Genomic DNA, 23,912 nt, shown 5'->3' on the forward strand with positions numbered 1-23,912 from the left:
ATTAAAAAAAATTCACCTGCATTGTGCATTGTTAATGCAGGTTCTAATCAGCCAATACAATTCTGACATTTAATAATGATCAAAGTGTGTATCTTCTTGTTTAATGGGAGGGTGACAATGCACAACACTGCAAAGTGGTTTATTGACCATGACTTTTCCACATACAGCTTCAAGAAGACTGCTTTGAGGGTTATACGTGCACATAGATGAACACATATAAAAAACTTGGGTTTGAACAGCATGTCCATGCTCGCACAGTGTCCACCTGTGCTTCGCCAAACCTCCACAACACATCCAGTCCAGTGAGATTACACCAGCCCCCTCAGTCTGCCCCCGCACACATGCTTGTTGTACAAGGCAGGATATGAATATCTGCCATTCCCCAGCAATGCGCAGGTCGAGCTGCACGCTCTGAGCTACAGCAGGAGGAAATTGAAGATGAAGAACAAGCAAATCAATAGGGCCTGGCTTTAAGACAAACTGGATATGTGGCCAGAGGGAAAGCAATGCTCATTGTAGATCTTATTTCACACTCACCCAAAAACATTTACAATATCGCAAAGAGGTAAAACACACACACATACGCATGCAGTAGTGCAGACACGCAAGCATACAGCTGAATAACAAAGACTACAGTGAGATAATGTGAAAAGGTGGCCTTTAGCGCAGGTATTTACATATTTATGTTGTTAATTTGTACATTCTAATATGATTTACAGTGACTTCCACTGTAATGGTGACGCAACAGTCTCAGCACAACCAAGGAGAAAAAATGACAGACAAAAATAACTAGAAGAGCAAGCACCCACGCAGCAAAAACATAGTGCGATTACAACAGTGCTTCAATCACTATCTTATCCAAATTGTACTGCTGTCTTCCCGAAACTCTGAGCCAGGCTAAATAAAACAATTATGTGATGTAATGGGACAAATCATTTCTCACTAAAGCTGCACAATCATAGGGCTTTACCACAATTACAAAGCACGAGAGCTGCCTGAAACATATATGGCGGCTGCAGAGCCAGCTGAAAGCACTTCTGGAGCAAGCTGTGATCAGAGTAAGGTACCGGCCAACTGTTCAGGCAACTGCACAAAAATGCAACAACAAAGCTTTGTCTGCACAAGCTGGAGGGGCAAAGGAATGACATATGAAGAAATGATGCAAACATCTGGCACCACAGTAAGAAATGTGTACTATATTTCAAATGGCCTATGGCTGCATCGCATCGTCACTAGATAATGCTTCAACTCTTGCAGCGATGTGACTGTTGTCATGCTGAGTGGTCGAGCATCCTGGGAGCGCAGTGTGGCCCGCCATTAACACAGCAATGTCCAGCTGCCTGAATGGACCAGGACCAGAGCGGGATGCGAGACACAATGGAGAACAAAGGCCAAGTAGGTGCTATAAGAGGAGTGGGGGAGAAGGGAGTGAACAGCAGGGCCAGCATGACACAAAATCAATCATCTGTTTCAGGGCAAACAACCCAGTCACTCTCTGTTTGAGGCTCAGTAATGTAGAGGAGGAAAAAAGAAAGGACTGTGTAAAAATGCTGCTGACTTTTGTGCTCAACAACCTCTGTCTGTCCTGCTTGTGGTTCCTTTTCACTCAAATCAAACAGAAAGCGGGCTGCTTCTATGGAATGGATTAACACTTATCAACACTTAACAAAGACAGGATCAAACAGCGGATGTACTGAAGCTAACCCAAAATCTTTTATCCCATTTACACCTGGCATTAAAATTGGATCTGTATCTGGACGTTATCTGGATAATAAACCATTTGACCTTGCCTTTGCTTTTAGACACGGTATTTTTAAAGCATGCTCATTATCCTCATTGAGATCGGATCTCTGTCCTCCAGAGAAAAACCTGTGCATGAGTAATTTGAGGTGGTAGCAAATTAGCCCCAGATGCCCTCAAAAAAAATCACTGAGGTTTGTGAGTTGTTGAGTTAAGGAAAACATTTGGACCTTTGTGAAATGCTGTCTAGTAAGAACTCTTAATCATTTGCCCCCTCTTGTAAATTCAGCAAATGTAATACATTATTCCTTCCTTTGTATAAAACGTCCCAATGTTTGTCTCAGTGCGTTGTAGCACCACGAGTAGGCTACTCTGTGACTTGATAAGGTATATGCCTTATTATCAGCAGATCAGCTGCAAAGATGTTACTCGTTTTTCATAAAGCTCTGTTGAATAACCCATCATTTGGCACTTTCATTGCACAGAATAGACATATAATCACTAATTAGAGCCATATTTATTTTAGCTCCTTTCTAAATTTATAAACCTATATTTTGTGTTGGCTAAAAACATATCGACACACTGAGTGGCCCACAAATGCCAGAATATTGTAACAATCGCGTTTACACCTACCTAAGGTTCAAACACAATGCCAGCCAGACTACCTCCATTGTGATCAGGCAGATTTGATCACATTTCGATGATGACACATTTACACCTTGCATCAACAGACGTTTTTCCATGTCTAGATCACATGTCCGGATACAGATCATATTTTAATATCAGATGTAAATGGGGTCTTAGTGTGTTTGTTGAGCATCGGATTGAGATTAACATGTTATATTTAAAGAGCTTTAGATAGAACAACACTCAGTCTTCATAGTGGCAGTATTTCCTGTGAACCATGTCTACTCCCAAATGTGGGGAGGAACGTTTTCCAAGTAGTGGTCTAGCAGAGGCATGAAGCCCAAAACAGCCATCTTGTTGTTAGACAAGCTCATACTCTGGCATAACATAAACCAGAGACACCCTCTGTCTCTCACCACGTGATCTCACTGCATGACAAACACATTTACATGACATTTCCATTTCCTCTTTTGGCCGACAGTCTTCTTCAGAGTGACAAGAGGGCTTGCCCTGGCTTCACTTCGCAACAACATTTGTAGCACAACACATATGTGAGACCAGCCAATGCAAGATTGCAGGGTGTCACTAAATGAAAAAAGGGGAGGAGGATTGACAGCCATCATCACCTGCTGTGGGGTTTTAACTGACCCACTCTTACTGAGCTCATGAAAACAATACAAAAGACCTAAAATGTCTTGTGAAAGGCCACTAAATTATGGTGTGTGTGGTGTGTGTATTTGAATAAAACAACTGCCAGGCCTTAGTGAGGAACAAATCCAGGTTCAAAAAGTTCAGAGGCTGCCTTTTTTTTCAAGGCCAAACATATTTTAAAAGAATGAGTGAATGGCAATGAATAAAATCTGTTTACAAAAAACAAAACTAAAACACACACCTCACTCTTTCCAACAGGAACCATTTGCTAGGTAAGTGAAAGAGCAAGGCGCTTATGAACAGGAAAAACCTGGCACCAGCCATTCGTTTCCCCTTTTGTCTTTAGCACTACTACTGTGCATTAGAAAACAGGGCAGCTGTGAGCGGGTTGGTGTCGAGTGGCTTGACTTTGGTGCAAAGGCTCCCTAGGTTGTTTTTTTTCCTGCCCTGATCCTTATTTGCTCCCTCTCCCCGCCTGACAACACCCTCTGAGCAAACACACTTGGAAATGTGCTTGTGGATCTTGCAATCTTGGTTTCACCTCACACCAAGCAAGGTATTTTAATCTACCATTATTTGGTCTGCGTTATTGTCGCGCTTAGTTACATGGAAGACAGAGAGAGACAGAACCAGGGGAAAGGGTGGGAACGGAAAAAGAGAGGAGGGTTAATGTGGTGAGTGAAGCCTAAAATGGCTGCCTGCAGTTCAAACGGTGGAGGGACAGAAACTCTCAATATTGGTGGGCCTTTTTCCTCCTCACAAGAAAGCAAGACAGGCAGCGTAACAGTGAGAGAATGAGAAGGAAATGAAGGACAAAGTATAAGGGTGTGCAATAAAACAAGAACAGGAGAGAGAGAGAGAGAGAGAGAGAGAGAGAGAGAGAGAGAGAGATGATTACGTAGATTGCCTGCCTGCCTGCCTCACCCCCCTTTCGGCCTTGTTTTTCCCCCAGCCTCCGCCTCCTCCTCCTCCTCCTCCATTATTCTCCCAAGAAGCATTGCTTCTCGGCACGAAACAGAATTAACCAGTACAGGCCTCTGCAACACTGCTCCCCCAGCGCCGAGGAAATGCTGCGCCCCATTGGAGCAGCTCCAGAGTTCCTGCACCAATAGGAATGCACCAATGAGGCAGGCGTCAGAGCAACTTGTTTTTAACCCCGTTGTGCAAGACAGCAAGCCACACAACACACACAGCTGCTGCAGTGGGGAAGCTACAGAGAGGGGAAGGTGGATCTGTCTCCCAAACGAAAAGGAAAGGTACAAGGTATCCGAAGTCAGTCTCTCACACAACAGAAGATATTAGGAAAACACACAAACCCACATTGTTACTTTTTATATGCTCTGAAAATAAAGAGATATACATACAGGTGTGACTACACCTTAGTATTTTCATTTTTATGAGAATCAGGAATTGACTTGCCTTTAAGAAACAAGAGAAACAGCACTTGCTACACACTGATAAAATGCAGTGTCGTCAAACTACAAAAGAGAAAATTACCACGGCTGCTCTTCACTTATATGAATCTAATCTTTCTACACCCGTACAGGACTAGAGCCACAACACGGGCTCGGTTGACTTGGTCACATAGGCACAACACACATGAAACCTTATTAACATATCAATAGCTACACCTGCCCTCCATGTAATGATACAGAGTGTCATCAGCATGCAAATGAAAAGCTAAAAGGAGAGGGTTTTTCCCCCCCATTCCTATTCCTCACAGCAACACCCCTTGCTCTTTCTCTCTCTCTCTTTCTCTTCTCCTACCGTCTGCACCAAGACAGAATCCTGTCTTCTTCTTTTGGACACAGGCCAACATCCTGCTTCAATCTCCCTTGTACAAGCACACTTACAAACCAGGGATTACAATGTGTATGGTGTATGACCTAGACTCATCAGAACATAGAGCTCCCCTATTCTGATCATATTTTCAAAGGCAAGTCACCTGCTAGTTACATTTGTTGGTTAGTACCAACTCTGTGAATGTGAATGAGAGAGACAGACTTTATTTCCTTCATAAACGGAAAACTTGGCCAGGCTATCCTTCAATGTCTGCACATTCCTTAGATCTCCAATGTTTCAGAGGCCCATATTGGGAAAGACGGGTCCACATCCTGTAGACAAATCCACACAAGTGCAGTGCTTCTCTTGAAGGCAGTGCTCTTTCACCAATTGTTGTAACACAACACCCCTAACACATGTATCTCACTCTAAAACAATCTGAAGTGTAATCTGCTTGAGAGGCCAGGAAAACCAACATGGCTGGCCAGTTCACAACAGAACAGCAACAAGCAGCCAAACAGCATGGCATGCTTTCCCAGGGTGGCAGGTTGAGTTAAGAAGGCACGCCAGGGTCAGGGGGAGTCCGGGGGGGGGGGGGGGGGGGGGGGGGGTCGTGTTTCCAATGATTCTGTGTGGCCAGGTTTGTAAGCTGCAGCCCACACAGTCTATTAAAAGACGTGAAACATATTCAGAAAATGTCAGCTGCAACCAATGAAAACACCACACTGCAACGTGGCTTCCAACAGGCATCAAGATCAATCCAAATACTTGGCGCTGGTCGAACAACCCCAGCAGGGCACGAGTGTAATCTTTGTACTCATGAAGCAAGGTCGACTGGAGAGGGGGTGGTTCACATACATTTTCATATCTCACATGGATTTTTAACCACCAAATATAACTGTGACTGATCCACTCTGACACCAAATGTTGTCCTCTGGTGATATCTAAGCATTCAAAAAAGATTTTTGACTGAACAGAAAGAGAAATATGGCTGAAGTATGACCACATGAACATATGACATGTCAGACACAAATATCACTGCAGGCAGGTAGTCACATGGGCGGGGTAACATTAATTAACCTAACCATATTTGTTAGAGCAAAATAGTGTGTTCTTTCTCGGTGCTTGCTGTGTCCACTGCTCCAGACTCCAGGCGCAGTACAATGCCAGCCTACGTGGTGCAGCTGAGAGGAGCACAGCTACTCAGGCGACGGTTCGGGCAGCCATTTGTGCTCAGGAAACGCGGGGTCCTAATAAATTAAAAACCTCCGAAAACAAAACAAAACACACTGCACGAGAGGAACGGCGTTATTTAATCACTCAGCCATTAGCTAGTATCACTTTACAGTGTATTTCATTTTACCTATAAATGATAATCAAGTACACTAGACAAGTCACGGGAGCTTAATCTTGAGACCAGGTTTTTAATTCCCGTGAGCAGCTCAATGGAGGTGTAAACGAACATTTAGCATTTTCTCACAAGTGAGAGAAGATATGAATTATCAAACAACGTAATGGTCTTTAAAAACATAGCAGCTACGGGGTCTCGAACTTCGTCGAAACTTGTGATTGCCACATTCCGGCTCAGCAATGATACTTAGTCACACGTTGAAATAAAAAATGGAGGCTAAAAAAGGAAACAAGAGCTCCCCTCTAAAATGCCACCCATTTCTCTTAACCGCCACCGAGGCTGGGGGTTGGTAGGTGGGGGAGGTGAAGAACAGCAAGTCACTACCCAACAGATCAAGAAAAAAAACATAACAAGCACAAATAGAGAAAACACAACCGAGCTTTCAGCTTGATTCACACGCCTGAGCGAAGTTAGGAATGTTGCCAAAGACAAACGCATTAACATGATGTAGCCAAACACCACCATGATGCAGACACTATATTTTCCACAAAATTAAACATATTACTCCAGAAATCCACAGAAAACAATGCGTTCAGCATATGAATACGTCGTCATGTGTATGTCTAACGAAAGGTTCATAGTATGTGTGCTGTGAAGTACTGGTTCAAAATAAGGACACAATCAACTGGAAAACATCCAAAAAGTTAGCTAAAAGGCTAGTATAGCAATTGTTGCCTGTGGCTTGTCTGCTAACGCTAACCAACACAGCAGCTGGTTGCTTAGCTAACATGAATCGCCAATAATGATCAAATTGCAAGTTGTGTCATGAACAACTTTCCAAAAATTCGACAGTTCCGTGGTCCCAGAACAACATTTAATACAGTGTTGTCAAAAGAACAATGCAAAATTGTTGTTGGTTCTAATAAAACAAGTTTGCATATTACCCTTACGCGGTCTGATTGTGAACTTCCTAGCCCAATAGCTGGGGTGCAGGTCAATTCTACTCTCAATTCAACCTAATAACAGCTGTGCAACAAACTCGAATGAAGTACTTGTAATGTGCTGCTGATGTTGTTTTGACTGTGTAACGTTAAGGTATGTTTAGCTTCTGTAGAAACATGAGCGAAACTTGCTCTACAAAACAAGATTTACTTATTAATGCTTCAAAACGACACCCTTCTGTTGCTTTGTTAGCATAAGACAAAACTTGATTCCTCTAATAACTGATGTAACGTTAACGTTATAACAATAGCTAAGTGTGACTGGTTCATCCCTGGTATGAAAACTGAGAAAAACCTGAACTGAGGGGGGTGCCTGAATGGACGAAACGTTACACGAGCCAAACTCCTGAAAACTTGCAGAATGTTCTTAAGAGCTTTACGGACATGATTGCTTAGAATATTGTCCTAGCATTGGCTATTATATAACTAGTAATGTGGTGGATACCCAGACTAAAAAGCTAGCTATCAAAAACAACACGAGGAGTGGATCAAAAAGCCATGGAAGATCAGTCCAGACACAGCCAAGAGCAGCCCTGCAAGGCAGACCATCAAAATAGGAAGCTTTTCAGCCAGGCAAGGAAGCAGCTTCAGAGTGTAAAGATAGTGGGGACAACAAACTAGTTCTAATAAACTTAAGAGGACGCTCACTAGATACATAGCTAAGTTGGTTAGCTTAATAGCTATGTTTGGTTGACTGAAAACATGGTCAGTACGTGACTAGATACATTTAAGTTACTGCCTGTATTTAGAGAGGGTGATATTAACCAACATAGATTTAAAGTACTCACCTAAAGAGGCATTCCAAACTTGTACAAGCAAAACAAATTGAAGTACAGTCGAAAGTCCTTAGAGTATCCCAACATCAAATCCAACCAGACCAGTAGGCCTGTAGCTCGGCCTCGGAGTCTCCTGTATCCTTTGCCCTTAAAAGTAGCTCCCTCTCCAGGGGTAGGAAACAAACTTCTTAGTGTCTCCCACGCATAGGCGGAAAGTTAAATTCCCTGTCCTGTTCAGGTGCACTGCATCCATTGAGTGTCTATTATAGATCCCCGGTGGATAAATCCATTTATTTTAGTGTATTGTATATTTACAGTCCCTATTTATAATGGGGTATATGCTGCTGTATGTGATACAGGGCTCTGATTCTGTCTCGGGTCCTTACATTCGCCGAGGCGCCCATCCCCCTCCTCACCGGCATCGACCGCGGGTCCCAGCGAAACTGACACACAACCACGCCACGGGGTTTCCCTGGCGACCGTGCAGGGGCTCTCTCCTTGGGCGGCCCTTGCTGCGATATCCCGCCTCTCGCCAATGATTCGACAGCAATGTGCCAGTCATGTTACATACGAGGTATACATGTAAGTGTTTGGTAAATTACAACGTCGATTATTTTTTCCGTCAACTACGTAAAACGGGGCGGGCACTGCTTTGAGGAGGGGTGCGAAAATCCAGTTCCATTATGATATGTGTGTAGTGGTGGCGTACATGGAGGAGAGCAAGAGAGAGTTGCGGGATTCGGGAGACCATTTGCCACCCATCAGAGGATCTGTACCTTCAAAGTTTCGGGAAATGCTCGTTATTAAATTCAAATGCCATGGAATTAATTTCAATTCGTTAGTGGGATTAATGTTTTTTATTTGAGGGTTACATTCATCAATCTATCGCGGAAGGAGCTTCTATACCAATACATAGTAGCAAGCGTTAGCTACACGGGGTCTCTGGGGCCCATTTCCAGGGACACCAGAGGCAGGGTTAGCCCACTGGGTCAGCCCCACCTACCGGTATGTCAGATGAATGGAGTATGAGGTGTCGCTCTGGTAGCATCTGGTAAGGGGTTGGACAGGGAAATTGACCAGTGCTCCTGGGTTGCATCTACTTAATGCTGGTCCCTCCTCCTACTTTTGTTCCCGCTGCCTAAATCAGTCTCTTCCCACACTTTGGCAGTCCAAGAAAAAGTGACCGACATAACCAAAGTACCTTTATCAGCAGCGACTCAATAAAACTAACTCACCTGGAAGTTGGGCCAGAGGAACGGGCGAAAAAACGATCTTAACTTTTCCTATGTTAGCATTTCAAAAAGAAATTTAAGACGCAGTCCTTGTTTCTTGCTGAATATTGTAACGTCATTTCCTTAGCATACCACACACACTGGATTTACAAACAAAGCGCCAAACGGAGACGTTATTTTCAACAAATAAAAATAAATAGAATATAATTTGGATAATTTCACTGCGATGTGTATAACGAAACAGCCACAATGACGCTATTGGTTTCATGTCATGTCATGAGACTTGGGGGGCGACTTTGATTGGCTGTGGTGATAAATGCCAACGTCATTTGTTGCAGAGGTCTGACGAGCGACGAAATTAGACAGCAGAATAATAAATTTGTGACAATGCGGCTCTTGGCACGATAAAATTAAGACTTGGACCAGGTTTAGGAAACATAGGGGTGGGTTTCCAAATATCTGATACGTTTGCGTATGTGATGAAGTGACGGTTTAGGCTGAGCAAAACGGTCGTACGAAAGGAGAAGACGATGCTCCATGTTGTACCGTATGTTCGATTAGAAGCACAACGGAAGGCTTTCCCGTCATATGAGCACTTTGCACACTGACAAACTATAGAGCAGTAGTGTATTATGGAATGAATGTCGTAGCCACCATTACACAAACGAAGCAATATTCAATTAGTACAATTCATGACAGGTACACTTTGCCATGAATTCTACGTAGGTGTCAACACAATGTACCCAAGTTAGGAACAAAGTGTATCCTTTTAATAGTCGGTGAATTATATAATAGCTAACACCTACACACCACAGCAAACGACGACCCTTTATAAAATGAATTGTTTGATTGACGTTACTTAAAATGTCGCCGTCATACATATGGCTAATCAGTTTTCTTGAAATAAAGTTTCCACCTTCTCGTCCTTTTTGTAGTGTCTTCTCTGGTTGCCGCACTGAGTAAACACGACCAAGAGAATCGTGTCCAGGAGAACGTCATGAGGTTAATAATTGAAGGACAATTTACAAGCCGGACTGCCTTGGCAGGCAGTGGCCATATTTAACAATACTGCCATTGTTACTGCGGTGAAAAAGCAATGTCATATGGCCAGTCCAAACCACGCACTGCAACATGGCTGTGTTCACCCCTCCCCCACACTGCTTTCACTGCCACAGCCCCGGCAAATCTCGGTTCATATGCACAGTCTGTATGTTCGAGTCTGTAACGTAAAAACACGATTCAGGCTGCTTGTGACTTCATCTGGAGGCATTTTTATTGTCTCCATAGTCTGAAATACTCACACAAATGACTGTATAACACAGGAGGTATCCAAGTGTGGACATGTTACTAAAATTGACATAACTTTGGGATTCCAACGGTTTCTTCAAATATGCATTCCATGTTGCATGCATCACATTGCCTTTCTTTTTAAAGATTTGTTACAAATAAAATCTTTGACACTGAACTATTAATTCTGGGAGTGGCAGCTTACAGCCACAAATATTTGTTAGTGAGAACATAGACAAACTGCAGCTCACATCTTTCTTTGTGTATTAAGATTATTAGTGTGCAAGACCATTCACTAAGTCCATAACAATTGTCATACACACAATCTGCAGTCTTTCAAGATGTAAATTGATCAAATCATTGATCAAATTGATTGTAAACAATCCACAATAGCAGTCAGACACATCACATTCTGCTCCACAGAACTCCTCCCCACCATCAACTTCTACCAAAAAATCCAAAAATTATGACTTAAGATTTCTTTCCTTTTGCTGATAAAAAAAAACAATATAATAAAGTCCAGTAACTGTGCATACTGTTTAAGATGGCACACCACAGATTATACAGTATATGGCCCTAACAGGCATATGTATACAAAATATAGCCATTTATCAATACGAAGTGATGTTACTGAGTCTACAGGATAGGGGTCTTTGGGAGAACAGTTGCATACAGACACAAAATAATTTTAACGTCAAAAATGAGTGTTATGTGTTATCAGTTAATAAGTTACCCTTCACTCAGGAGTAGTGGATCCAACAGGGAAATACTACATCTGCTATGGGTATAATCATAATCATGTATAAGGCTACAGTACACGGCCCCTTGAATAAGCATAATTACAATATTGGTCAACCACCAAAAAACTGAATTTGACTTTGCCATATGACAGACTGGACAACAGACTAGATGTGTTTGAAAACTGATTAAGATTCTAACAAGACTCCTCTAAATAGGTGGCCTGTTCAAAAAAGGGAAAGGTCACCACAAAAAGACTGCCTTCGTCTCGTTCGCCTGTGGAGAATCGGTCTCTCACCCCTCCTGCTCTCAACGGCCGACTAAGCGGCGACTAAGAATGAAAGGGAAACAAATGGCTGAGAGTGTTTGTTTTCTGGTGTTGGGACATTCCCCCTGTTCTTTAGGTCTTTTTAAAAGGTTGTTACACTCTAACATGCCAAGACTCTCCCTGCTGCTGGGAAATGCTGCCCTCTGCTGGGTGCTCAGTGGCACTGCAGAGCCATGCGTCCCCCACGGTGCGTGTGAGTCCCTCAGAGCAGCTTCAGACTCCCAGTGACATTGTTCACCATCTCCTCCTCACCCATGATGGCTAGGACAGTGCGGGACCCAGCTTCCACCTGCCAAAGACAAGAGGTTCTGGTTCAGTTCTCAGAGTGTCACATTTTCATACGAAGCACTGTGTCACACTGACACAATCGATTGCATTGACCAAATATATTATGACAATATTTTGTGAATCACTGCTGGGTCTCCAAAATACATTTACACACAAAACAAATTTGAAAATGGCCTTTTTTCCTCACCTGCGTAAGCCCTGCATCCTGGACCAGGTAAGTGGGCAGGCTGAGGCTCATGGCCAGGGCCTGCAGCTCCAGTAGATGAGCCACGTTGGTGCCTTGAACCACCACCTTCTTGGCTCTGCATCAACACCATACACATGCACTTTTTCATTGTTACTGTTTATTAGAATTGACTGAATTATGCAGAAATGGCATAAATGCTGGCAAAAGATATACAGCCGTCCTCAAAATTATTCATTCACTTGCTAATTCTTGTAATTTTTTAATTTAGTGACGAAATATTTCTTTTTTTTTTTTAAGTTTGTGTATCAGTTACATGTGAACAACAATTGAACGAAGGACAACAATACAAAATTCAAAAAAATCTTTATTTCAGAGGGATTTTATTGATGGATTCCCAAAAATGCCATGTTCAAATTTATTCATACCCTCGTCCTTTGTCTTTCTTTAATAGCCTTTGTTCTTTATGACTGCTTCTAGACGATTCTTGTACGTGTCCACAAGCTTCCTGCATGTCTCCTGTGGGATGTTGGCCCACTCTTCCCAAGCCTCAAGCTGGGTCAGATTGGTTGGTTTCCAAGCCATCACTCTGGTCTTCAAGTGATGCCACAAGTTTTCAGTGGGGTTCAGGTCAGGACTTTGACTTGGCCATTCTAGGACGTTGACATCATTGTCTTTGAACCATTTCTTCACTACCTTGGCAGTGTGTTTAGGATCATTGTCTTGCTGGAACGTCCAGTTGTGGCCAAGCTGGAGTTTCCCAGCAGATTCCTTCACATTTTCATCAAGGATCCTGATGTAATCCTCCTTTTTCATGGTTCCTTGGACCTTGATGAGATTCCCTGTGCCACTGGAGGAGACACATGCCCATAGCCTTATGTTCCCACCACCATACTTGACAGTGTTCTTCGGTCTGTAGGCTTCTCCTTTCTTTCTCCAGACATACTGAGTATCCATATGGCCAAATAACTCCAACTTTGTCTCGTCAGACCACAGGATGGTTGACCAAAAGCTGGGATCTTGCTTCAGATGACGTCTAGAAAAGGCCAGGCGAGTTTCTAGATGTTTCTTCCTGAGCAACGGTGTCTTCCAAGGTGTACGTCCATGGAGACCTCCTCTGTGCAAAACTCGCTTGATGGTGGACCGTGAAACCTGTGTCCCTGCCTGGTCAAGCATTTCAATTAGGGCCTTGGTTGTGGTCTGTGGGTTGTGGGTTGACCTCTCGGCAGATTTTCCTGGCAAGTTTAGAGGACACCTTACGCTTTCTGTCACGCCCACTGAGGTTTTTAACAGTGTTGAACCTCTTATGCTTGTTGATGATGCTCTGGACGGTTGACACAGGGACATCATACTGCTTGGAAATGGCCTTATAACCCTTTCCTTCACTGTAGGCACATACAAGATGGTGACGTAGGTCCTCGCTGAGCTCCTTCTTCTTGACCATGATGACCAGAAATTGAGAATGACCTGAGCACTTTTCCCCTATTCATACTGCTCTGGAAGGATGTTTTTTTTTTTTTTTTTTTTTTAAATCAGTGTTTAACATTTGGTCAATAATGTTAAAGGGTTTTATTCCATTGTGACACCTTCAAGTAACTACTGGACAAAGACTACCACATTTGGTACATTTTTGTTGAAATATTGTCAGGGGTATGAATAAATTTGAACACGGCATTTCTTGGGAATCCATAATAAAATACCCCTGAAATGAATATTTACTTGAATTGTATATTGTTGTCATTCGTTCAATTGTTGTTCACATATAACTGATACACAAACTTAAAAAAAAATAAAAGAAATATTTCGTCACTAAATTCAAAAAAATCACAAGAATTAGCAAGGGGGGAATTAGCAATTTGGGTTTTCTGCAAATAGCAGCACTAAAACATGCTTGCTCCTTCCATCTCCTCTACTAATGTACTGTATAGGCCTTACCCACTGTGGTCCCACTTCCAGGCCATCTCCCTCCAGCTGTTCTTCTCCTGCAGAGCCTGGTACAAACCCACAGCAGCATGGCCAACCTGGGCTGCCACCTACACAAACACACAGCATTGTCACACCTACACATCTGATTACGTTTCCAGCCAGACTGAAAATTACGGGTGAGCGGTATATCGGTTTCACCACCATTTCCAGTGTCACAATTTGCCACAACATAGATTTTGCAATACCACTATTACCATGATAAACATTTAAACATTTTAAAAATGTGTTTTACTGTGGCCGCGACAACATGCAGGTAGAGGGCATCGCACATACTCTCAGAATTGGAGTTACATCCAGTACCTATTTTCCTCGCTATAATGCTGATTCCAATAATACAAAGATATGGAAGGTATTATTACTAGCAACTCAGGTCAATGTCTCTGTTGTTGTTGCAGTCAACCAACACAAACATCTTCTTCTACAGGGAAAACCCAGTGGATGAACTTGGAGGATGGAAATTTCCCTGCAACAACTGGAAAACTCTTGGGCTATACATGTGCACTAATCATTTTACATCAGACTGCTTTGAGGGCCAATACAAAGCAGGATTCAAAACAAGAGCTCAAGGATGGACCAATAGTAATCTCAAACTTTATACTGAGAGACTAGACAAGAGAAACTGTGTGAATGTTAAGTCTAATCTGAAATTATTTAAATCACCAGAGTAGTACACTGGATGTGGGAAATTTCACATTGTTTTTTGCTGTCTCACGTAGCCAGACCTAACGTTATCTCCAAACTTCATACTGTAACACAAGCTTCAGCTTGCATAGGAAAGCCTATAGCATGTGCGTCTGTTGCTGCTGTATGTAAATTTACTTGATAGACATGCCCCGTGGTACACCGACTGTTGTATTATTTTAATATGCTTTGGGTTTTCTGCCAAATAAATGCTGCTGAGATTCCTAACCTTACCCCTTTTCTATCTCATGAGAATGAATCACATTACATTCACTGATAAACCTACACTATAGGGCAGGCAACTCCTCTCAAAGCACATGTAGGCCTTGACCTAATTTTCACTCCTGTTTGGAGCCAAGAAACAAATTTGTTTGTCAAATATTTTTTCTTTCTTAAGACTGAGTTCCATTCCATTTCTGAAGTGTGAAAAGAGGTAGAGTATCCCTACTGTTTTTGTAAAACCATGATATAATACTGTCACTATTAAAAAAAACTTTAGGTCATATTGCCCACCTTTAATTAGAACGCAAACTCAACCTTAATACTACATTTACATGAAATCGGTACAATCCCTGTTTCAGTGTAACTGATGTGAGCATAAACTAATCTCACTCAGAGCAAAACAGCAGAGGCACTGGTCGGTGTTAATTATTGGAGGAACCTGGAAAATTCCATACGAATGCAAATTAAAAACATGCTTTGTCAAAAAACAGAACACATACAGCCGCAGCTTGACATCACTGTAAAACCTGAAATAGGCGCTATTAAATATAGCGGTAGCATCTTAAAAATTAGCATGGCTAAAAAGTTCTTCCTTTTTTGTCGGTGGGGGACCAAACCACAACTGATTAGGATGAATTGTGTATCTGAACACAGCAAACATCCCACAGAGTCCACACTGGCACCACTGGACTTACCTTTCCAACACCCATGGCAAGGTCCATGTTCACCACAAATACCATCTTGAACATGAGATCATCATCTCCCTCCTCCTGAGAGTCAGAGCAGACAAAAAGAGACACTGAGATTTGGCTTTGGACAAACTCCACAAGGTCTAATGTACCAAGGTGTACCTGTGGTGACTAAGCCTAGCTTATGGGCACCTCATTCTCCAGCTTGTTGAAGTAGTACATGGCCGCCTCCTCGGCAGACACGTTCCGAGTGTGCAGAAGTGCCTGAAGTGGCGAGAAACAATGAAATTGTCTGAGAACAAAGCAGTGAATTATAGTATGGCCATGGCATAATTCTGACTGACAAATATAGACTAAGCAATGCATTTATTCAATTAAACCCAATCTTAAATAACTGCTTTTACAGTTGGTAATAATTATTTGGGATATTCAGTTTTTGGTAGTTTTGAGCCGTTACATATACCTCAAGTTATTAAGCACAACCTGAATGAACAGTTGACACTATCAGTACTGTCAGCTATGCCATAGAAAAATGCAACATTCTCAGTCATACAGTAATTATCACTGGATGCTGATGTGAATGTGGCCTACATTCTGATACAGCCGCCCACCCTCAGTGTGCTGTCCCACCTGTTTGGCTGCCTCCTCTGGGATGTCCAGCTCTCTGAGCTGCTGCAGAAACACAGGGTTGACATCCTGAGAGCCTGAAACCGGGCCTGACTGCTCTGATGGCTCCATTCTTGACTGCAATTAGGAAAACAGCAACAATGAGCACCCTGCACAACACTAACCCACATGAAATAACGTTAGGATTGTCGACAAAATGTACCACGTAAGACTACCGTGTAACTCGTGTCCACAAAAAAATATCTCTCAATTTTGCGAGCTCTCTGAAACATATTCACAGCAAAACATGAGAGGCTAATAGAATAAACTGAGGCCTAAGGCCTGGAATTACACGAAATGAAGCTGTAGTATCAACAATCATCTAGCTATACTGATTAACGGTCACACTGGGTTTTAACCCTAACTGTAAATGAACTGTACAATTTTGTAAAACGTCCTACGTTAATGTAATTTTCCAAACAAGGTCGAATTAAAAATTGAATGAAGTGTGATTTGACGCTTTCTTCGTATCAAAGGTAACAATTAAGATAACTAAAAAATAGCGCTAAACTAACAGGTAGCGAAAAAGTGTAACAAAACAGGTCATACGTTAGCTGTTAGTTAGCTGTTGACAGACAACGCTAATGTTGCTAACCGCTAGTTTTACGTCGGTGACTGTTGTTAGCTCACCAAATACGTTCACGTACACACCATTCAAATTAGCATCGCAAACACTGCAGCTAACATTAGCAAAGTTAGCTTTCGTTTGGATTGCTAAGGTATTCCAACATCACATTGCGCTAAGATGCTTAACGTCAATGCTATCTCGACAGTTAATTAAGGCGACCTTTCTTGCTCAACACCAGCTATTACAAAGCTAGCTAACATTAGCATTCGCCGCTACTGCTAACTGGTCTAGCATCAGTCCAGCAAGTTGCCTATAGTTACCTGTTTTGCGCAACTAGCTTCACAGCAGGAACAACGACGGAGTCTTAATTTTCGCCCGAGACTTCACAGTTTGTGTTATAATGTGGAATTACATTCAGCGGGGTTCCAGACGGCAAAGTCTTCAGCGTTACTCCATGGTGGACTCTCGTGTTTGCTGGCACAGGATGCTACTCCTTGTCGAATCAGATCAGTGTGGTGTTTCAGGATTTCTGGTGATATTAATTATGTGGTGACAATATGCGCGCGCACAAAGGAGATGCAGCCTAATCGTCGCTGTCGTAAACGAAGCATGGATGCTGGCTGTTAAAAACTCATTATGCACACAAAGAAATATTTTCATTACCTCTTATTACAGAATTGTGCCATTTGTTGAGTTAACTCACTATGCCAATCCCTTCTCATGTTTTTAACTTGTAAACGGGCTAGGATGTAGGCTGCTGTACTTTCTCTTTTTAGCTTGTTGCAGCTGACTAGCGACAGACTGTGAGCAAAGGTTGATAGTTAACTAGTAAGATCCAGCAGATATTTGTTCAACAGCTATTGACTCTGTAGACCACATCTCAGCGACCTCGTCTCCACGGTAACTTCGGCCACATGAACGCGCATCGCTCCGGACCATTGGCCCAAATAACTGACACCATGTCACCATCCTGTTCATTATCACAGCGGCCAGTTTTCATGCCCTGATAAACACACTTACATATGGATATCTTGCGGGATTAATTATTAATGTTATATTTTAAAGAAAGGGAAAACACATCATTTTAAGAATACTTTATTACACCAGCATCTGTGAGAAGTAACACCTTCTCTTATTAAACAGGTTAAATCACTACAGTTACATTTTAAATCAGTATGTACAATGATATTAACACAAAATAAGAAACATCTTTAAAACTGCTCCTTGCAGAGCCTGCTCTACATTGCCAAATTTATACAGCCTAATAACAGTTACAGTTTTCCCTCAGATGGCTTGTCTTTATCATCACTGAGCTTTCATCCCCATCTGACAGTGTATGACAGAATAGACCATCCATTCATATGAGTCATTAGTTGCTTGTGTGTGGTAAGTAATGAAGACTGGTGGTTGGGGGGGGGGGGGGGGGGGGGGGGGGGGGGGGCTGAGTGAAAAGACCTCCTGTCCTTTTGACTGTCCTCTTCTTTTTTTGGTCACTGATGACTAGCGCTGGTTATCAAATATTATTACTTCTTAAGTGCAGACTAAACAGTGTCTATAGCACTGACTTGAGTATTGACAGATAATTCAGCATCAAAGTTGGCAGATTCTCAGTCTTCTTGTCTTCCTAAAGATATAATGTGATATTGAGAAGTTTTGAGAAAATGTGTACATATTCTGCAAAGGTATTGAACAACTTCATTATTTTGGTACTGACACCATTGGTTTTTTTGGGTGTCCCCTTGTCCCCTCCAGGTATCTCTGTGTTGCCTAACCATAACCCAAATATGAACCGAAATGAAGTCACAACCCCAACCACAAAGGGCAGTACTATAGGAAACATTATTTAAAGGCATTGACACAAGACCGGCATCAACAAATGTCCAACCATACCCAGCCCTACCAACCCCCCAGAAGCCATCTCAGTCATTTGGCATTTAAATAAGAAAAGCAAATATTAGGTCATGTATTATAAGATCTTTGTGCTCAAACTGAAATCAGAACAGCGTGACAAGATCAGCTATACCTACTGAACCAATAGTAGTATAATCAATACAAAGCCGGTATCGACTCGACAAAACAAAATGCCGTACAGACCTTCAGCACCTGAAGCAGTGGCACCTTGTGCTCAATACAAGAACTGTATACCAACCACGATGTCACTACCAAAACATTTCAACACATACCACGACCTCAGCTTGGAGTAGAACACGGTGAAGCATGATTTATTACATCGTTCAAAAGCTAAAAGGAATGTTAAAAATGCACAAAATAGAAATATGACAGACTGACACAATAAAACATTGCTGTGCCCACTAACTTCACTAATATGAGTTTCTTTATGGAAGGAGTTTTGTTTTTCCTCTATCATCTTTCCAGTGACTCGTACACTATAGACACATCCACATGAATAAGTATAAAAGCAAGAAACAAAAACAGTAAACTGTGACTCAGTCGGGCTTTAAGTACCTTAAAATGCTCCAAAGAGCATTTCCAATCTCACACAAAGGAAAGATATAATGTATGACAATGAACTAGAAATGTCTGCAATGGTTGTCTGTATCTGTGTGTGTGTCTATGTGTGTGTGTATGCTGCTGCAAATAAGAAAGTCCAGCAGGTGTTACTGTAAATGTGCATGAGGGCAGATCTGTGCTGCTGTACTGGTAGGTGTAGCTGGCTGAATTGTACACAGTGTTGGTGTTGGGTCAACAACATCACAGAAAGGAGGAGTGTTTGATGCAGCACAGCAGGCTGAGGTAGAGAGTGGCAGTGACTTATTAAACTCTCAGCAGTTTGCTTTAAGTAAAGCGGGTTATAAACAATGTTGTGTCTGTTTAAGAGAAAAACATTTTCAAGCTGAGTTCACCGTTTTCTGAATACTGCTGACTTTAACATTGAAAATACAATTACCAGTTACTTCAATACTTTGTACCAGAAACCAGAAATATGAAAATACAAGATGTAGATTGACAACCAGGGCAGTATGGATAACTGTACACACACACACATACACAAATCACTGTACACTCACAAAGAAATCACTTCTGACCGTACAGCAGCGACAAGCACACAAGGCATAAGAGGTACCGCTTCATGAAATTCACTCCCGAGGGAAAACACTGACATAAAATTCCCCTTCGTTTAGGTCAGATCAGATCAGATCAGGTGACTGTGGACCAGCTGGTTTTTCTAACACAAGAGCTTTGTGCAGGACCACAAAGTTTGAGGTCCAGCACATGTTCTGGAGGGATCAAACACTCCAATTCTTCTTCAAATGTCTCTTCATAAAGTTACCGGAGGGACAGCAGGCCTGACTGGTGTCTTTCACACACCCCAGTTCTTTGTCCAGGTTTGTCTGATGTCCATGTGCTGTCCTGCTTCTACAGAGAGCTCAAGGCTTCAGACCGTCCAGACTGAAGTCACCAATCATCCTTATCCAACACCAAACTTCAATGCCAACCTGAATCTTCTGATGCTTAGTGTGGAACACAGTTTCTCAAAGACACGCAGCTCCTTGTTTCCAGACCCTCCTCCTGAAAGGATGCTTATATTATCTTGCCATTTGTCAGCCTGTTGCTCTCCTGCTTTTCAGTTCAACCTGCAGGGTGCAAGTCTCTTAATTCACCTCCAACTCCCTACACACCCTGTTCGCCATGGCTCTGGTGAGTGTTTCCTCTGTCACAAGTCAGTGACTTTATTCTCCACCGCGGCCGCGATCTGCTGCAGTCTGTAGCCGAGCTGCATCTTCTGGGCCGTGGTGTCCTCCTCCAGCGCTGTGATGATCTGATGAGAAGAAGGTGACGGCACAGGGGTGGATGGAGACCGAGGGAGGCAGGAGATAAAGAGAGATGACAAACACAAAAATAAGATGTGTCATTCTTGTCAGCAGAAATGTTGTAAAAAGTAAAAACTCCTCAGCGACCAATTTTTAAAACAGACAGAAAAAAGGTAGGAGTTGTTTTTCTTATTTATCCAAACTGAGGATTTAATGATAGCAGGTGCTGTGTGTTGCAAAGGCTTCTGAGACAATTGAGTGGTTTGTAATTTTGGGCTATATAAATCAAATTGACTGTATTGTCTCAATGTCAATGTGGGAGTATGGTATAACAGCTCATGGCTGTTTGCCTGACCAAATGCAATCTCAGTGTACAGGGATGGTGTATTCATGCATTTATTCACCACTCAGTCACAGGTTCAGCTTCAATCATGAGCTCAGCTCATTTTTATTCTGCATTTGTTGCATTTATGTTTCTTTGTTTTTTGCTGCCCTCCAGCATCCCCCACCTGTACACACACATGCTGGTGTATAATATTACTGTCATTTTAGACAGTGTGTATCACCTCTGTAATGAACGAATGGACTTTGCTATTAGTTCAGTTCACTTTACAGGGCAAAAAAAAAAAAAAAAAAACATGTAAAATATAAGTGGTGAGGAGAATTCAGCTATTTGATATTCAAATAACTTTTTAAATGATTTGAAGAAGATGCTTGTTTTGTACTGTATTTGAGATTTCATAAAGAAAAACATGCCACAAGTCCAACAAGTCCCAACAATGAAATACAACAATTATTATTAATAATAATAATGTAATAATAATAACACTGGATGTGAAAATGCAAGAACTTTATCACGTTTGGCAGCTGTGCAGTTCATAGCTGTCCCATTAGATGACTCTTATGTAAACATACCCATTAATAATCAATTGTTGGTAGCCAAAGCCTAAAGGTTTGAGATTCTCTCAAATAACAAAGCTCATTGTTGAACATGCAGCTCCTCACGGTATTTACATGTTCAGCTATTTATGTTTTCAGGCAGAAGTTGCATTTTCAACTCCATTCTGGCCATTACCACATCTTTATACTGTGCCAAGATATTCTGTTACACCTCAACTGTCGAGTGAGACTGAGTGGTCAACTCACCTGGTCGTAGTATTTGTTGATGTACTTGTACAGCTCATGCAGTGCGACCAGGTAGTTCAGCTCTCCAGAGTAGTTCTGAAACGCAAACCATCAGATTAGTTCATGTCTGTCTTCTCTATTTGTCAGTGCTGTGGGCTCTGAAGTGTGGCGGCACTCACCCTGGACAGTTCAGCCAGAGCAGAGTTCATCTCCTGGTCACTGGCTGAGATGGTCTGCCTGATGTCAGAATAGTACCTGCAATAATGGTAATCACACTTAACTTCACCTGCATGACTGAGATGAAACAATGCTTTCATAAGATGATGAGAGCAAACTTCATACTAAAAAAACCCAGATGATTTGTGGGCTTAAAATGAGAGTCTTTTGTAGGTATGAAGACAATGAACCTCTAAGCAAACAGCCTTTTTGACACAATCATTCTGTTTTATTCATTATATAGATCAATTTATTCTAAATAAAGACATTGCACTTGGTGTGAAATCATAAGTCATATTGTCTGTGGAGCTGTTTGGCCCACCTTTCTACCATCTGTTTGTAGCGTGGGATGTCTCTGGCATACAGCAGCTTGTTGATGGGAGAGTCCTGCTCAAAAAGAAAGGAGAGAATGAGAACCAGAGACAGAAGGAGGGACGGGAGGCTACCACAGGGCTTGTCTGAATGTCAGCTCCGTTTGGGACTGCTGTGAAGCCACCACCTGATTTACCAGCATCTGACACATCATTTAGAGTCTATACTTTTTAGAATTCTAATGTGCAGGTAGCTTTTCCATGTTGTCTCACCCGCCCCAGCTTGTGCTCTGCGATGGTACAGGAGTCCATGAAGGTCTGGGCGATGACAGAGAGCACTGCATCCACGTGGTCTGACGCCTGGACGTCAAAGATAAACTGAGGGTTCTTCACAATATTGATCCAGAAACGCAGAGGCAGACTGGAGAAACAGAGGAAGCACGAGAATTATAACAAGATCCAACAGCAGCGTTTGGTACTCAGGTGAAGCAGATCTAATATCCTTTAAACCCTTTATATTCCTGGTCAGTGCCATCCTCATCTCTTCATATGACCAAGCAGCTCCAGCCTAGAATGTACCTGTTGGTCTTCCAAATGTGTATCGTCTCTGGGTCAGAGATGCCGTGTTGTCCCGCCTGGTCGTCCAGCAGGTCAAAGAAGTATTTGACAGCCAACGGGACAGGACGACTGGTACTGAGGATCACTGTGAACAGATCGTCCACAAACTTCTGCAACGTCCCCTGCAGAACATGAACACATCACAGGAATGAATAGAGTGAATGTGACTGTGAGCTCTGCAGCAACTGAAGGGTGGCTGTTTATCTGCACTTGCAGCCACCATTGCTGCTGGATTCCCTTATAAACCATTATTAACCAAATTCATTCAGCTGAACAGAAAGGGAAAATTCTGACCAAACTCTATGAAATATTTTGAAACTACTTTGACCATGTTTAATATGAAACAACATCTTTTTCTTGTTATGGTATAAAGTTGCAGGTGTTGGATCATTTTTGCAACATGTCAAAAAAACTGACCCCAAACCTGGCATGAGAGCTGTAAGGAAGCCTCCCTTGTTTGTGTGCGTGTGTGTGTGTGTACCTTCATGGACAGCAGGCGGGTAAGGTATATCTCTGGGATGGCCTTGGCCCTCTCTCTCTCCCTCAGGCTGCCTCTGCGGTGTTTGGGTAGCTCAGGCTCCTCGCTGGCTTTCACCAGATGCCACAGTCTCACTCCACCTTCATCTGCATCCTCCAGCATTGGAGTCTCTGCACAGATCAGTGTTTTCACAGCTATACTTAGCATAATTCACTGCTTCACCATCAGATATACAGAAAGCTCATCATTTCCATCTTTTATCTGTCAAAAAAGAAATATGGGAATGTTTATAGATAGATTTACTTTGAATATCCCCCCCAAAACACAATGAAAATTTAATTAAAACAAATCTACGATACAATACTACTATAAAAGTACTATTTTCAGCTTGCTGTCACTTCTTTATTGTTTGAAGGACTTGAAAGGACCTTCCTGTTTCCTTCAAACTGTACTAAATAGCACATAAAGCACTTGTTAAAGTCTGGGATGTAAAATCCAGGTCTAAACTCCAGGGTCATTTTGTGGAGGGACTGACCGGGTGGTTTGACAACAGCAGACAATTTCTAGGTGGCAGTCTGATCACCGTGAAGAGAA

The 23,912-nt window shown here is 42.3% G+C and overlaps 3 protein-coding genes across 5 annotated transcripts in view; all 3 read right to left on the reverse strand.

Annotated features, from left to right (window-relative positions):
- The window catches only part of setd5 (SET domain containing 5), a 31,877-nt gene extending 23,546 nt beyond the window's left edge, over nt 1-8,331 (reverse strand). For both annotated transcript variants that reach the window (XM_041955585.1, XM_041955576.1), the window contains exon 1: nt 7,941-8,331. The gene's annotated coding sequence lies outside the window, so the exon portion shown is untranslated. The remainder of the gene's footprint in view (nt 1-7,940) is intronic.
- A 2,094-nt stretch (nt 8,332-10,425) lies between these two features.
- Nucleotides 10,426-17,329, reverse strand: si:dkey-19e4.5 (UBA_like_SF and PTH2 domain-containing protein). Of its 2 annotated transcripts, none has more exons than XM_041957484.1 (7): nt 17,210-17,329; nt 16,194-16,307; nt 15,756-15,827; nt 15,570-15,644; nt 13,921-14,018; nt 11,989-12,103; nt 10,426-11,802 (listed from the first exon to the last, which is right to left on the reverse strand). In XM_041957484.1, the coding sequence occupies exons 2-7, from the start codon at nt 16,299-16,301 to the stop codon at nt 11,716-11,718; spliced, it is 555 nt and encodes a 184-aa protein (XP_041813418.1). In that variant the 5' UTR covers nt 16,302-16,307; nt 17,210-17,329; the 3' UTR covers nt 10,426-11,715. The 2 variants fall into 2 exon arrangements, with proteins under 2 accessions (XP_041813418.1, XP_041813411.1); XM_041957477.1 differs by having other exon boundaries at nt 17,118-17,306.
- Nucleotides 17,330-17,882: 553 nt separating this feature from the next.
- The window catches only part of plxnb1b (plexin b1b), a 91,775-nt gene continuing 85,745 nt past the window's right edge, over nt 17,883-23,912 (reverse strand). Inside the window, exons 33-39 of the mRNA XM_041947850.1 lie at nt 23,322-23,488; nt 22,802-22,962; nt 22,496-22,643; nt 22,234-22,298; nt 21,875-21,950; nt 21,717-21,791; nt 17,883-20,578 (exon numbers count right to left, since the gene is read on the reverse strand). Coding sequence (XP_041803784.1) covers nt 20,474-20,578; nt 21,717-21,791; nt 21,875-21,950; nt 22,234-22,298; nt 22,496-22,643; nt 22,802-22,962; nt 23,322-23,488 — 797 coding nt within the window. The 3' untranslated portion in view covers nt 17,883-20,473. The remainder of the gene's footprint in view (nt 20,579-21,716; nt 21,792-21,874; nt 21,951-22,233; nt 22,299-22,495; nt 22,644-22,801; nt 22,963-23,321; nt 23,489-23,912) is intronic.

This window comes from Chelmon rostratus, chromosome 2, assembly GCF_017976325.1.
Source record: "Chelmon rostratus isolate fCheRos1 chromosome 2, fCheRos1.pri, whole genome shotgun sequence".
Lineage (NCBI taxonomy): Eukaryota > Metazoa > Chordata > Actinopteri > Chaetodontiformes > Chaetodontidae > Chelmon > Chelmon rostratus.